Source organism: Protobothrops mucrosquamatus, unplaced genomic scaffold, assembly GCF_001527695.2.
Source record: "Protobothrops mucrosquamatus isolate PMUCROS unplaced genomic scaffold, P.Mucros_1.0 scaffold494, whole genome shotgun sequence".
In the NCBI taxonomy this organism is placed as follows: domain Eukaryota; kingdom Metazoa; phylum Chordata; class Lepidosauria; order Squamata; family Viperidae; genus Protobothrops; species Protobothrops mucrosquamatus.
In genome coordinates, this window is record NW_015386811.1 from 460,599 (window position 1) to 476,996 (window position 16,398).

General features: G+C 36.1%; 1 protein-coding gene across 4 annotated transcripts in view; it reads right to left on the minus strand.

Moving 5' to 3' along the window:
• LOC107288186 (diacylglycerol kinase beta) overlaps window positions 1-16,398 on the minus strand; it is a 285,137-nt gene that overhangs the window by 133,414 nt on the left and 135,325 nt on the right. For all 4 annotated transcript variants that reach the window (XM_029284290.1, XM_029284288.1, XM_029284289.1 and 1 more), the window contains one exon: window positions 13,570-13,634. In XM_029284290.1, the coding sequence (XP_029140123.1) occupies window positions 13,570-13,634 (65 nt within the window). The remainder of the gene's footprint in view (window positions 1-13,569; window positions 13,635-16,398) is intronic.

Consider the following 16,398-nt stretch of genomic DNA (forward strand, 5'->3'; position numbering starts at 1 on the left):
CTTATAAATTATAAAAGACAAAATAGGCTAATTTTGAACTGCTCTTATGATTGTTATTTTATACATTAACTATTTGTAATATAGCTTGATAAACTAATTCCACTGATACGACATGCAGTGATTCATTAGCAATCTCTTTAAGTGTTGTTTAAAAATAGAAAATTGGTCACATATATATTGGCATAAAACTTCAGATTTGCAGTGACATACAAAATAAGTATGAATTCACTCCTGCAAGATAATTTTATGTGATTTTTTAAAAGAAAAGTTTAAGTAGAACAACTAATAACGGCAGCAAAAGAAATTAAACAAGATGAATGAGCATTCCTTTATTTTTAGTGTTCTGCCAATTTAACTGCCATTTTTAAACTTATCATTTAATCACTTCTTATATGCCTTTTAAAGAGTGTTAAATCTTAGGGATGGCACAACATATAATTAGGGCTTTTTGTCTAAAAGTGAAAAAGAATAGTTTTTAAACATTAGTTTTAATTATAAGAAATCTGACATACAGAAAAAAAACAAATTTAGTAAGCATCTAGACAAGTGGTCTGATTACACCATCCTAATTTGCAAACCTAATTTTCACCTTTTTATAGAATAAAGGTACAGATTTAAAAATCAAATTGATACATTTTACAGTGGCATAGCTTGTATGTATCAAATAATATTTTTCTTTGAAAATAAAGATGTTAAGGTTCTTTATATTAAGAAGACTAGTTTTCAAGAAAATTGGACATATGAAGGGAATGTTTCATGCAAAGATGGGCATGATAAAGGACCAAAATGGCAGGGACCTAACAGAGGCAGAAGAGATTAAGAAGAGGTGGCAAAATTACATAGAAGAACTATACAAGAACGAGCTTAGCATTCCTGATAACCACGATAGGGTGGTCACTGACCTCGAGCCAGACATCCTAGAATGTGAAGTGAAATGGGCCTTAGGAAATCTGAGCAACAACAAAGCTAGTGGAAGTGACAATATTACAGCTGAGCTATTCAAAATATTAAAAGACAATGCAGTAAAAGTGATACACTCAATTTGCCAGCAAATTTGGAAAATTCAACAGTGGCTACAGGATTGGAAAAGGTCAGTTTACATTCCAATTCCAAAGAAAGGCAATGCCAAAGAATGTTCAAACTATTGCACCATTGCACTCATTTCATATGCAAGTAAAGTTATGTTTAAAATCCTACAAGCTAGACTCCAGCAGTATGTGGATCGAGAACTTCCAGAAGTACAGGCAGGATTTCGAAGAGGCAGAGGAACTAGAGATCAAATTGCCAACATATGCTGGATCATGGAGAAAGCTAGGGAGTTCCAGAAAAACATCTACTTCTGCTTCATTGACTATGCTAAAGCCTTTGATTGTGTGGATCACAACAAATTGTGGCAAATTCTTAAAGAGATGGGAGTACCAGACCATCTTATTTGTCTCTTGAGAAGCCTATATGCGGGTCAAGAAGCAACAGTGAGAACTGGACACGGAACCATTGATTGGTTCAAAATTGGGAAAGGAGTCCAGCAAGGCTGTATTCTGTCGCCCTGCCTATTTAACTTATATGCAGAGCACATCATGAGAAAGACAGAGCTAGATGAATCAAAAGTTGGAATTAAGATTGCTGGGAGAAATATCAACAACCTAAGATATGCAGATGATACCACTCTAATGGCAGAAAGTGAAGAGGAACTAAAGAGCCTCTTGATGAGGGTGAAGAAGGAAAGTGCAAAAGTTGGCTTGAAACTCAACATTAAGAAAACAAAGAGCATGGCATCCGGCCCTCTCAATTTCTGGCAAATAGATGGGGAAGAAATGGAGGTAGTGACAGATTTCATCTTCCTGGGCTCCAAGATCATTGCAGATGGGAACTGCAGCCAAGAAATGAAAAGACGTTTGCTCCTGGGGAGGAAAGCTATGGCAAATCTAGACAGCACACTAAAAAGCAGAGATCTCACCCTGCTAACAAAAATATGGCTGTGAAAGTTGGACCATAAGAAGGTCTGAGCGCCAAAGAATTGAGGCCTTTGAACTATGGTGCTAGAGAAGATTCCAGCGAGTCCCCTGGACTGCAAGGCGATCAAACCGGTCAGTCCTAGAGGAGATCAACCTTACTGATCTTTAGAAGGCCAGATCCTGAAGTTGAAACTCAAATACTTTGGCCACGTAATGAGAAGGAAGGACTCACTGGAGAAGAGCCTAATGCTGGGAAAGATTGAGGGCAATAGAAGAATGGGGCAAAAGAGTATGAGGTGGCTGGATGGAGTCATTGAAGCAATAGGCGTGACCTTAAATGGACTCCAGAAGATGGTAGAGGACAGGAAGGCCTGGAGGAACATTGTCCAGGGGGTCGCGATGGTTCGGACATGACTTCGCAACTAACAATAACAACAGCAAAAGTCTTCTGTTTTTAAAGCCTGTACATTGCTATATCTTAAAACCAAGATTTTAGCTTTCTGAGTATTTTCATTGAGCAACAATGTACAAGTTCAGTAAACATATTTTTTTTAACCTAAACCAGTAAAAAAAACCATTATATTCTATATGGGCTCTATGGCATTTTAAATTCTATTGCATGTAAAAAATATATAACCCTTGCTTACATATACTTACTGTAGGTTAGCCAGTTTACAGTGTAATACAGTAATTAAGGCATCAGGCTAGAAACCCAGAGCTCTGAGTTCTATTCCTGCCTTAGACACAAAGCCAACTGGATGACCATAGATCGGTCACTATCTCTCAGTCCTAAGAAGGAGGCAATGCCAAACCACTCTGAACTCTTGTTGCTAGGAATCAACAGTAACTCAAAGGCACAACAATAATGAAAAGGTATGCTCAACATTACTACAATATTTTTTTAAATAACCATAAAATGTTGGCTACAAACAGGGTTAAATACAAGAAAGTTAAATACAGTTAATAAATACTAAAACAATCAATATTCTAGTTATTATTTTAAAAAATTAAAAACTAAAAAAGCAGGACTATTAGACAACCTTCAGAAAATCAAAAGTGATGAAACAAGTCTCACTTTGAGGGGAAGAATATTCCATAGAGCAGATGCCATAGCAGAAATGTTCTATCAACTAGGGCCTGCCAAATGTAGCTCCCCAGCTGATAGAATCTGTAGCATGCCCTCCTGTATCTGGTGGGATGGACAACTAGAATTGGGGAGAGGTCTGTCAGCTGGACCAACCCAATGCTGTATAAGTCCTTAAAGATCAATGCAAGTTGCATTGGTTGCCAATTTGTTTCTGGGTCCTGTTCAAGGTTTTGAATAGGATTGGTTTTGATCTTGAGATACCTCCCAGCCACACCTATTGGCATGATTTCTCTTCTCATCTTCTTCTTTGGCTCTTATCCAGAGGCAGGAATCACACAATGAAATCAGAGGCATCTAGTCACAAATGGAAATGTTTTGGATGGTTTTCTCATTCCTCTCTAGGGCTTACAGAGAAAAAAAGACAAGATGGGCTCCCCAATGAAGAAAGGTCCACAGCAGATTCCCACTGTGCTATCATCTTCCCACTCCTAGCCTAAATACTGCCAGTACCCCAAAGCTATAGACTTCTAGTTGGTCTTTTTCAATAAAAAATGTTATATAGTCTAGGAGCATAAATAGGTCAGAAGCAGAAAATGTGAAAAGAAAAAATATATAAACCTGCTGTGGCCAGAGCTGTAACTGACTGCAGGCTCATGGGCAAAGCAGCTATAAACAATGCCAGGCCCATGGAAGCAGCCTATGAAACAAATGAAATTGGTACAGAAAGGTTGCAGTCCATAGTCTATCTATTGGCCCTTCTCTAACCTCCAAATTTCCTAGAGCTGTTGACACAGGCCCTTAGGTATGGCAAACATGCCAGGTCCAAAGGCATGGCTCATACTCCAGCCCACTCCTCCATCCATCCTCCAGGCTGCTTTTTCAGCTGCCAAAACTCCTAGTGCAGTTGGCACTCAGCTCTTAGGTGAAATAATGTTCCTCCAGTTTGTTTTCCAACCTACTTTGGCCTACCCCTACTGCTTTGAAGTCTCTTTATGCACCCATAAGTGTGACAATGTAGCAAAGCATTCCCATCTTCTAGCCTGCTCCTTCTGCTTCACAGGCCCACAGGCATGGCCCAGCCACTACACAGCCTATACTCCAGCTCCTCCAATCCTTGGCTCTGAACAGTCAAGGAGATTCAAATCCAGGTAAGTGCCTGTCAAATAACAACCTAATCATACTGGACATAACACTAAAGAAAGATCTGGTCGTGGCTCCTGTACTCCACCATCAGTGACAAATTTTCTTTTTATTTTCATATTAACTATATGAAGCCATTTTAGAAAATAAAATAAATTGATATTATCCAGTATTGAAATATTGCTCATCAAATCTCAGACATTTTATACTATACTCTTTCCCATCTGTCTTCCAAGAACTATAATGACTATACATGAATTTAAATTCATCTATTCTATATATCTGGTAAGGATATAGAGAGTAGGCCCTTGCAAAGGCTTTGTTTAACCTCCAAACAAGATGCAGTAGTATTTGAAAGCTCTATGTTGAAAGGTAGCAGAATTTCTCTCAAAGCTTAATTGCTAACAATTCCAATATTAAAATCTATATATTTTTGAAATTTAATATGAATTCCAGGAAGCTCAATGAACGATCTTAGAATCTACCAATGTGACACAATGTGATAATTTTATTTATTTCTATTTGTCTACATTTCTACATCAACTAACATGAGAATTAAAAATGTTAGTTTTACAGAAGTCAAACCATTTAAAATCATAATAAGCTAAAAAGTTTGTTATCAATTTGAACAAATGAAAACTCAGGATTTTCCATTACAATGTAATATTTTATTCCTGTTACATAAAACTGTGCAAACTTAGTTTTCAGACTTTTAATGTTTCTTCTTGAAGGAAAAATATAAAAATAAGATAAGTATTTGTGGTTCTCATTTGTTCAATACTGCATATGAAACTTTCCAATACATGCATAACATATAAAATACATCCAATTTGTAAAATCAAAACTTAGTTCAGATTCAGATGTTATTTATAGAGGCATACAAGATGGTGCATGCCTCATGAAAATACATTTTGAAGGATGTTTTTGCTAGTTACATTTTTGTACTTTTAAATGTGAAGATTAATGCCACATCTTACAATAAGAAGTAGAATATATAAAAATCAGGAATTTCACACAAAATGAAACATGTTTTGTTAGAGCCAATTATTTTGCAAAGTATGTGGGCATATTCCAAAAAGTGGTACTTATCCAAAGTATAACTATCATCATTTCGTAAAATATATTTCTTAAATATTTCAGTGCATGAACTTGGAAAACTGAAAATTTCTATTTACTTAGAATGTGAAAGAGTCAAGGAAAAACCCTGCTGTTGAATCTAAAGTTTTTCAATCATTATATCTTTTTGTAGCTCTCTCTTAGCTAATCATCTGGTTCCTTCATTATTGCCCATGGCAGCCCTTTATTGTTTGGCAGCAAAGATTTGAGTCTTATCTAATTGTGAATTTGTGATCAAAGATGCCAAAATTAAATCTTTGTGGTGGACCTACATGTAATTACAACCAAATAGGAAGTATAGTCCTTTGTGTTCCATAAATTTAAAATAATGTAAGGCTACTCATCTTGGTTTCTTCACTCATCTTTTTCCTCAAACTCTTTCTAAATCTAATTATCCTTTCCTTTTTGATAATTGTCCTTTACCAATGAAACTCAAAAGACTCCTTTCCTGAACTTAGTTGTCTATGATCTATATCATTATTTATATAATGTTTTCCCTATGGTTGTTAGTAGAAACACAATTCCCAACTCTTATCTCTCTCTTTTTTAAATTTTATTACAGCAGCCTTCTCCAATGATATATTGGAATTAGAACTCCAAACATTTAGTCATGCTGATTAGGAATGACTCAGCATACATGCATCATGTTTTGGAATTGTGTCTTAGGAAAACAACGATGATAAAGTATCTTCCTTCTAATGATCTCTTACTAATGATGTATGGCAACCATGGAGATAACCTTGAAGAACAACAACATGCTGAAGAACATGCTTTGCACTGAGAACTAGGGAACATATAAGGAAGAGATGCAGACTGGCTCCCCGAAATATAAAAAGGAAAGAAGGGAAATACAGTCCAGGTTGCAAAATTCTGTTACAATAGCCTATCTCAATAAGAATAATGAGTCTTCTTATGGAGTCTGAGGATGACCGCCTCAGGAAACAAAGGGCTGACACTGAAACACTGTCTGCTAAAATCCACTCTGTTACAAATCTCGGTATAGTGAGGTTAATCTTCTTAATCCTAAAGAGCATACATAAAGGAACTTTTCAAAGTTTATATTATCTTAAATTGTCAAAGATATAATGTTCTAGGAAAAAGAACTATGCTAAAATAGAGGCTTTAAATTTCAAACAATATGCCTGATTTAATAGTATTTTCTTGCTACATTAAACAGCCCATCAGTTTTTATTTTTCTTTATTAAATACTAAACCATGGACATTAAGTAGGTATTGATTTAACTTTATAACAAAAGCTGACATCCTGGCTCAACTGAAACTTTGTCTTTATTAATTCTTGTGAGGTTAAAGTCTATTAAAAGAATCAGAGGAATATGTAAAGGAAGAATTAAGAATGAAAATGGCATAGAAATGTATGTATTAACATGAACTTTAGTATTAGAGGAGATTCTGAGAATACTGGGGACAGCCATGAAAATAAATGGATCATTAAACAAATCAACCCAGAATTTTCATTTGAGATACATGACTAGGCTTAAATTATCTTAATTCAGACAAATTATGCAGAGATCTATCTGTCTAGAGAAGGCTGTAACACTGGGAAAGATGGGGGGGGAGAGAAAAGATGACCACCAGTAAGTTGGTGGGACTCAGTTACAGTGATGATGGGTGCATGGTTTGAAACCAGATTAGGGACAGATTTTCATGAAGAAAATCAATGTGATTGCTAAGAACTTGACAACGATCTGAGAGCATATAATCAATTAATCAATTTCCTCTATTGATTAAATCAAATGAAACTCTCTTCAGAAATCTATCAACAATGCAACCAACAACCAAACTGTCAATTGCCTAGCCCACTAAGCCATTAAGATAAAATTAATTGGTTAATCCATAAGCTTTAGTGGGGAAAATGCCACTAAAGCACCCCACTTTGAATTGAAATTTAGTTTCTCTGGAAGAAAGCCTTGTGAGATTTTCTGCTTCAGTTGCTCAAACACATTATTTGTTGTTTCAAGCAACAAAACAACTTCAATTGAAAGCTGTGCTTCAGCACCATGAGAATAGAATAGAATAGAATAGAATAGAATAGAATAGAATAACTTTATTGTCACTTTGAATGTACACTAATTGGCATACATTAAAATGAAATTTCATTGCATTCAGCTCTCAAAGGGTCACTACCTCCGATATACTACATAAATATGACAAAAATAAATAAATACATAATTATGCATATATCCACATATATTAAATGGCATAGAGAAACAACAGTCTAGTTTGGGTTATGTATACATGTGCATGGTAAAAAAAAATGAATCTTGCGAGTTTACCAGACGGATGGCATAGGGAACAAGCTATTACAGAATCAAGTAGTCCTGCTAGAAATACATTGAAACCTCCTCCCAGAGGAGAGCAACAGAAACAGACCATAAAGTGGAAGTATGGGGTCTCTAACAATGTTTTGAGCTATAAGCACATCTTGAATACCAGGAAGTGAGCTTCCTATGATCTTCTCAGCTATCCTTACCATTTTCTGTATGGATTTTCTATCTGAGGCACTGCTGTCACCAAACCAGACAGTGATGCAGTTTGTTAATAAGCTTTCAATGCCTGTGTAAAAAGTGGCCAGGACCAAAGAAGAAAGATGTGTTCTCCTCATCCGACGCAGGAAATGCAGGTGCTGGTTTGCACGCTTCACTAAGGATGACATGTGGAGAGACCAATTCAGATTGTCAGTTATCTGCACCCCCACATACTTCATACTGTTGACCACCTCTACAATTGCATTCTTGATACTGAGTGGAGTAGGACTATGCCGGCTCTTTCTGAAATCCACAGTGATCTCCTTTGTTTTATCAACATTTAGAACCAGGTTACTTTTATTGCGCCAGTCCACCAGAGCCTTCACCTCTTCCCTATGAGCATCTTCATTGTCATTCTGGATAAGACCCACCATTGCCATGTTGTCTGCTTACTTCACAATATGATTCATAGCTGATTTGGCACAGCAGTTGTGGGTCATCAAGGTGAACAGTAGAGGACTCAGACACAGCCCTGTGGGGAAACCATACTCAAGGAGATGGAACTGGAAACTTTCTTTCCAACTCACACAACCTGGGCCTATCAATAAGTAAATCAAGTATCCAATTACATAAAGGAATATTAAAACCTAATAGGCCCAGTTTGTTCACCAGGTGCTGAGGGATGATTGTGTTGAATGCTGAACTAAAATCCTCAAACAGCATTCGCACATGAGTATTCTTCCCCTCCAGGTGCACCAAGCTAAGATGAAGCACACAGAAAAGTACATCTTCTACAGAGCGTTTCTTCCGATAGGCAAACTGTAATGAATCAAATGTAGGGAGAAGGCGTGAAACCATGTAGTCCTTTACTAATCTCTCAAAACACTTCATCATAATGAAAATGTGTGCAACTGGATGGTAATAATAAAGGCATGTCATTTTAGTTTTGGGGGGCACTGGTACAATGATTGCAGTCTTAAAACATGATGAAATCATGGCCTGATGCTACGAGAAATTGAAGATGTCTGGGAGAACATTGGCTAGCTGGTCAGCACACTCCTTAAGTACTCAGCCAGGAATATTATCAGGACCCGCAGATTTCCAAGTGTTGATTTTCCGCAGGACCTTCTGAACCGCAGTTGTATCAAACCTGAGCATCTGCTCATCAGTAAGGGGAACAGTCTTCCTTGCTGAAACGTTGTTTGTGGCCTCAAAGTGTCCCAAAAACATATTTAGCTTGTTTAGTCTGTGTCATCCTTACATGTCAGGGAAGCTACCTTATAATCAGCAATTACCTGAATACCTTGTCACATACGTCTCAGGTCCATAGGATCTTGAAAGAAATTCTGCACTTTCTGACGATAGGCCCACTTTGCTGATTTTATAGCATGCCTCAACTCAGCTCTTGCTATTCTAAGTGCTGCTGCATCACCTGATTTGAAAGCTGTGTTTCTCACCTTCAACACTGTTCAGACCTTCTGTGATATCCAAGGTTTCTCATTTGCTCACATGATAATAGACTTAAGAACATTGACATCCTCCATATATTTTTGGATATAAGCAGACACAGTAGAAGCATACTCGTTCACATCAATATGTTGTCCATTTGTTGCAGTCTCTTTAAATATGTTCCAATTTGTGCACCCAAACCAGTCTTGTTTTTCTTGCAATTGTCATGAGTGGACATGTAGGTAGTGATAACATCTACTCAGCTCTCTTTCTTCTATGTGGGTAACTAGGATGAATTAAGCTTGAACTAGAATACCGATATAACTGAGAAACAGATGCATATAGTGGTATCCATATTGCTTACTGAACTCTGTGGATATTAGATTCCCTAGATGAATTAATAATTTATTATATTTTCCAATAATTTCTAAAGAGCAGGTGACAACATTCAAACTAGCACTTCATTCTCAACATACAGGATTATATTGATTTTTCTTATACATGTAATGAAGATTTTTGTCAAGTATTTCTCTCATTCATTAAATATTGAGGCATAGTAATGCTAGTACAAAAAAGGGCAAGTAATCATGCTTGTTCTTAGAATCACATTTTTGGTACTTTCATTTGATAGAGCCCTCTTCATTAATGCTATCACTCGTCTCTAAGAGCTCTAGTTTGCAAAAAGATGCTAAAATATAAAACATGACCATGAATCCTAATATAAGCTGAGAAATTTTATGTAATCTTCCCACAGAAAGTTTAACTATCTTGTAAACAATATGTTTTTCTAAATGAATGTCTCAAGCTAAATGATTTCATTGTTAATTATAAAGCTATATTCTTTGACCAGAACTCTAAAGCAAAGTTCAAATTATCCCAATTAGAAATAAAGGAAAGCTGTGTATATTTTTAATTCAATAGAATATGGTCTTAAATATAAGTATGTACAATGTCTATATGAGGCACTTTGATAATTTTTTTCATTAATTCAGAGTTTCTCCTATTATAGGTTAAAATATGTTATAGAAGATTTCTATACTTTCACTCAGTCAGCAATGTGCCTCACATTATTCTGAATCACCCTTTGGGATCCCTCCTGTTTATATTTCATGAATATAAATTCAACTTAATGCAATAACATTTATTAGTCTGAAGTAAATATAGTTTATAAATTTGAGACATTAATAGAACAGAACAGAACAGAACAGAACAGAATAGAATAGAACTCCAAGATCCCTCTCACAGGGAGGTACCAACTATACCTGTGCATTTGGTTTTTCTTGCCTAAATGTAGAACCTTACTTTTTTCACCATTGAATTTCATTTTGTTAGATAGCACCCAATGTTCAAATCTGTCAAGATCCTTCAGTATCTTAAGCCTATCTTCTGGAGTGTTGGCTATTCCTCCAGCCTGATGTCATCGGCAAATTTGATCAGTTCCCCATCTATTCCCTCATCCAAATCGTTGACGAAGATGCCTTGGGGCACCCCCACTGCATACTTCTCTCCATGTAGATGCAGTTCCATTGAGGACTACATGCTGAGTGTGGTTGATCAGCCAGTTATGAATCCATCTGGTGGTGATGCTGTCTAATCCACATTTTTCTATCTTATCAAGTAGTAGGTTGTGGTCTACTTTATCAAATGCTTACTGAAATCCAAATAAATTATATGTGGTCCTATGGTCCATTAATTTTGTCAATTTATCAAATAATGCAATAAGATTTGTCTGGCATGATCTGTTTTTGACAGTCCCAGTTTATTTTTTACTTTTGTTGTAACCTTAGTTCATTTTGAGGCTTAGCTTTCCCCTTACTTCATCTTTACAGGCTCAGGCTAATTGCTGATATCCTTAGTTAGCTGCCCCTCTTTCCACTTTTTATACTTGTCCTTTTTTCTTTCAGTTTATCAGAGAGTTCTTTATGCAGCCATGCTGGTTTCTTTTGAGAGCTGTTATTTTTCTTCTTCATTAGTATTGTGCTAGACTGGGCTTTTATAATCTCACTTTTCAAAGTTTCCCAAGCTTCTTGAGTTGTTTCTTCCTTGAGGATTCTCCTCCATAGAGTCTTTCCCAAGCTCTGTCTAAGTTTATTTAAACTAGCTCTAGTTTGACCATGTTCTATTGCTTGTGCTTGCATGATGTTGAATTCCAATATTGCATGATCACCCTTCCCCCTAAGGTTCCTGTAGCTTAAATACTTTCTATCATTTCATCTCTGTTAGTGAGAATTAAGTCCAATATGGCTGATCCCGTAGTTCCCTTCTCTACTTTTTGGGAGATGAAGTTGTCTACTAGGTTTGTCAGGAATCTATTTGATCTTCTACTTGATGCAGAGTTTGTCTCCCAGTTGATGTCAGAGTAGTTAAAGTTCCCCATTACTATTGTGATGTGCTTCCTAGTTAACTAACTATGAACGTTCATCTATTCCCTTGGTTTAGATGGGTGGCCTATAGTATACCCCTATGAGAATGTCATTTTTTCTCCTTTTATATTGACCCAAATGCATTCAAGATAGTTTTCATCATTGTTGTGCTCTATTTCTGTAGAGATGTAGTCATTTCTTTTATATAGTACAACTCTACCTACTCTTTTGTTTGGTCTGTTTCTTTTAAATAATTTAAATCCCTCTAGCTGTATATTCCATTTGTGTGTTTCATCCCACCAAGTTTCCATAATGGCAACAATCTATATAGTCCTACTCTCAGAATAAGAATTGCCACTAACTCCTGAAAATTCATTTCTATTTCATTTGTGATTCATTTGTGTTTTCTTTCTGTAAAAAGAGTATAACAGAGGTAGGAAAGAATACACGTAATTCTTCCTACGCAGTAGATTACTATATCTCATTAGCATTCAGCAATTTTGTATTGGCAAAACATTAGCAACTCAGATCATAAGTACATGGAGAGTTCAAGCAGGCTCCACAAGTCCTCACACTTGTCAAGGATGACGTTACGTCAATTTTTGTATCTTGAATATTTATTTGTGGCCATAGCAGTATAGAAGCAATAGAACACTGAACAGTTCAGTACCATAAATTATTTTATAAGAGCTTACAGACTGAGACTTGCATTGAAAGACTGTGGTCTTCATAAAACCATAACCATAAATCCCTGTCATATATTTTCCCAAACTGAAGAGTAAAATGGAAATGAGTTTAATTTTGCAAACATCCTAATGCAAAGGCATGAAAAACAACTTGACTGAATAATGCAACTTCTAAAAATGCAAACCATGATAGAATCAAAACAAAGATTTTATTTGCATAAATATGATACATGTTTAAAAAAGCATAAGCAAATCAAATGGATTATCATACAAGCAGAGCATTTCAAACTTATTTTTAAAAGTAATGTATAAGCTATCATTTCTTGAAGCTTCTTGGGGTCAACAGGTTGCATAAAAGTCAGAATACCATAGTGAAGAGGTAGAGAAACCTGCTCCCATGACTAAAGAAATAGCAGAGATGTTAATTAAATTCTTCTTTGGATTAAATTCTGAGCTGTAAAAAGTCATGATACTTTATATCTAGGACAAGTATTTACAAGCTATTGAAATGTTCAAGCTCAGAAAGTATTATGTGTTACAGCAAGAAAAACATGGAGGAGCAGACAGATGGGTTGTGACTTGACATGGTACAATCATTCAACACAACACATAAGCATATTGTAACTGAGAATAGTTAATGATATAAAATAAGATATTTAGGTTTAATCAGTTTTTCCTAAGAGGTGCCAGAGGAACGTTTACATGGTTACATGGTTACTATGAGTATTTTTATGTGTTTTTATGTTTTGTTGTACTGTAGGCTGCCTAGAATTCGAAGGTTGAGATTGGCAGCTATATAAACTCTATAAATGATTAAATGTCATTCAAAAGATAATGATGATTCATTCAAATTTGTGAAAATGATAATATTATTAATACTTAAAGTTCTTGTTTATCTGAATTCTTACAAAAAATATTAAACCCAACTATTCCATGAGACAGAGCTTGAGTAATCACATCCTGTTATCTCACAAGCTAACCTTCTCTGACCTGGCAAACCAAATTAAATTTATTAAGGTACATACTTGCAAAATTGAAAATTGTATTCATATTACAAAGCCCACATTTCCAAAAGAAAACTCAGTAACTAAGAAAGTATTCATATCGTAAATATGAAAAGATTTATTAAGGTCAGAACAGAAATAAAGTGACAGCAGTATTGGTGAGTTATAATGAAAGGCACTATGATAATATGAATTTATTTTGTGATAAAATCACAATTTTCTTTATCTGTCACATACATCATTGCTACTTCAAAATAATTCATGTAAAAAAAAAGGCTCTTACCTGCTATTGAACTTTTCTGGATGTTTTTCTCGCATAATGTGAAATCTGTGAGCAATTGAAGCATCCTAAAAGAAATTTTACAAATAAAATATTATTGTGGATTCATTGCAAAATACAAAATATTTTTTAACAAAGCTATAAAGTAAATATGGAAAATATTCCCTTGTTGTTATTTATTATTTTGAGATTCTGTACGTTGTTTTTATATTGTGATTTTATTTGATTGTTGTATGCCACCATGAGTCACTTCTAGTGAGATGGGTATATATAAATATGATAAATAGACAAATATTTTTTTCAATGTAGCTCTTAAAATAAATATTGGTAAATTATTGTACAATGTCATTAAAATACAATATGTAATATTTAAATATTTAAAAAACCACAACTGGCCCCAAAATCTCATTCGTTGAGTGAAGCAGTTATTAAGTGAGATACACAGGACCACTTTGCTCAATGACCATAATCCTGGCTACCCAACTGCAATCATAGTGGAGTGCTAAGGAGAGAGTCGGGGCTTCCCACTACACCTGGGAGTCCTGGGGTCTTTTCCCACCAAGGAGAATAACTGCAACATCAAAGGCATTCACTAGCATTTTTTGCCAGATTAGAATGCTGACCTTTGCTGGTGTTTTCCCCTCCCCTTCAGAGTTTTCCAAATCTTTTTCTCTTTTTCCTCCCTCTTTTCTAATTATATTATGTTCCAATCTTTCATTGTCTTTAAAGATTTTTTTTTTCAGTTGAACAGTTGAAAGGGCTTTTGTTTATCCCCCTTTAAATTATTTTGATGTGTTTGATATGATTTGATACGATTTACATCCTGTATTTCCTCCACAACTCAATGCAGCACCCAAGAAGATCTCATTTCATTTTATCCCTAAAGCTGAAACCCTGAAAGAGGCACTGGCCTGACTGGTTCAAAGTAAAAATCACTCATGTTTAGCATGTTTACATGCTAAGAATCATCTTGAACTAGGTATTTTCAGTATTCATTCAATAATTTAACTACTACAAAATATAAACCTTCTATTTATATGTGTTCTGTTTCTTGCCCTTCTAAATAGTATTTTCTTTTGTACCTATGACATGAATGATTATGAACCTGAGGAAGACAGGGATAGTCAGATTACATTGACATTGCATTAGGCATGCTTACTGAATAGAAATGTTTTGAGTGAGTTCTTTCTTTAAAAAGAACTGTATAAAACCACAACATAAAAACACAGCAATACTGATTTCTATGAGTATGCTTCAACTCATAATGAAATACCTTTGCACTATGTTTCAATCTGCTCTTATAAAAAGCAAGAAGTGTGTGTGTGTGTGTGTGTGTGTGTGTGTGTGCTTTCACTGAATTTTTATGTTGCTCCCTTTTTCTGATTCATATTCCAGGATCAAGAACAAGTTTAAATGGGTTACCCACAAATCAAAGGTAATACCCACATAGTATAGTAATCCCTGAGTTATGAGTGTTCCCTTAGTGAAGGTTCAAAGTTACGTGATAAGCGCCCCTTAGTGTTTACGAAGAAGTCCTGAAATTACAAATGTTGCCATACCACAGCAGTCATTCATCTTTATGAACGACCGCAGTGGCACTGCAACATTCACCCTGGCTATTCCCTCCCTCCCCTCTGCCCTGGGTCTCCCTAGGCATTAGGCCTATAGATACTCACTTTGCAAAAATCAAGAGATCCTTCACTTTCTTGGCTGCTCCAGGCCTTCAGTGCATTTACAGAGAATGAAGGCCTAAAGTAACAAAGATCACATGAGATAAGTGACATGAGATCCCACACTATTGATCTCATGTGATCTCACAATAGTTTAGGCCTCTGTTCTCTGCACCAGAAAATGGAATGGAAGCCGGGGGAAGGCTTCTGCGTGCCTCTGGAGGCCTGATCTGGGTGTTGGAGACCTTTTCCGGGTCACTGCCACCTGGAAAGGAAGCCAAGGACAGCGGTTACATGCTTCCAGAGGCCCATTCTAGGCCTTGGAGGCCTCCTCCAGGCCTCCGAGGCACAGAATGAAGGCCTTGGGCAGTAGCCACATGCTTCAAGAGGCCCATTTTGGGCCTCAGAGGCCTTTGTCTGCTCTTGCTGGGAGCAGAGAAAGAAACAGAGAGGCTGGAGAGGAGATATATCTTTACAAGGTAAGTGACCCAGCGTGGCAGGATTGGGTGGGGGAGAAATTGTGGGGATCCCAGGGGAGGGACCATGAGGTATCTCAGTGGGATGGGACCTGGGTGGTCTGAAGCCAGTGGCCTGTTCTATCACTTGGCCCCCATGGCCTTTCCCATCCTAAGATACCTCATGTTCACTTAATGAGCCATGCATTCGCCCATGCATTAAGTTAATAAATGTGTGGGTAAAAGCTGGGAGTGAATCATATTCAATGTATGAGATTCACTCCTACGAATCCTCAAGTTATGAATGCAATGGGCAGGCTCTTATTGCATTCGTAACTCGAGGACTACCTTTATGGTTAATTTCACTTTTTAAAAAGGGATACAGGAAAAAGAAGACAAGAAAGCTGTTAATATTTTTTTAATTTATATATACATAAATTATATAAATATCATCCTCTATAAGGATGATAATTGTCCACTTCTTTGAAATTAATAATGTTTCATTTGGAAATAGTTTTATTAAATTCTTACTTGCTTTTTTTGTAATTTATGATCCTTTGATGTTGGTAAATTGTTTTTCAGTTAGAATCACAATTCAAAAGAATTCCGGGGAAGTCTTTGATTTTAATCATTCCACCCTTGTAAACACTTAAAACATGGCTGGAAGAAAACCAAATATTATGTGGAAGTGGTTTCTCATTTATGTT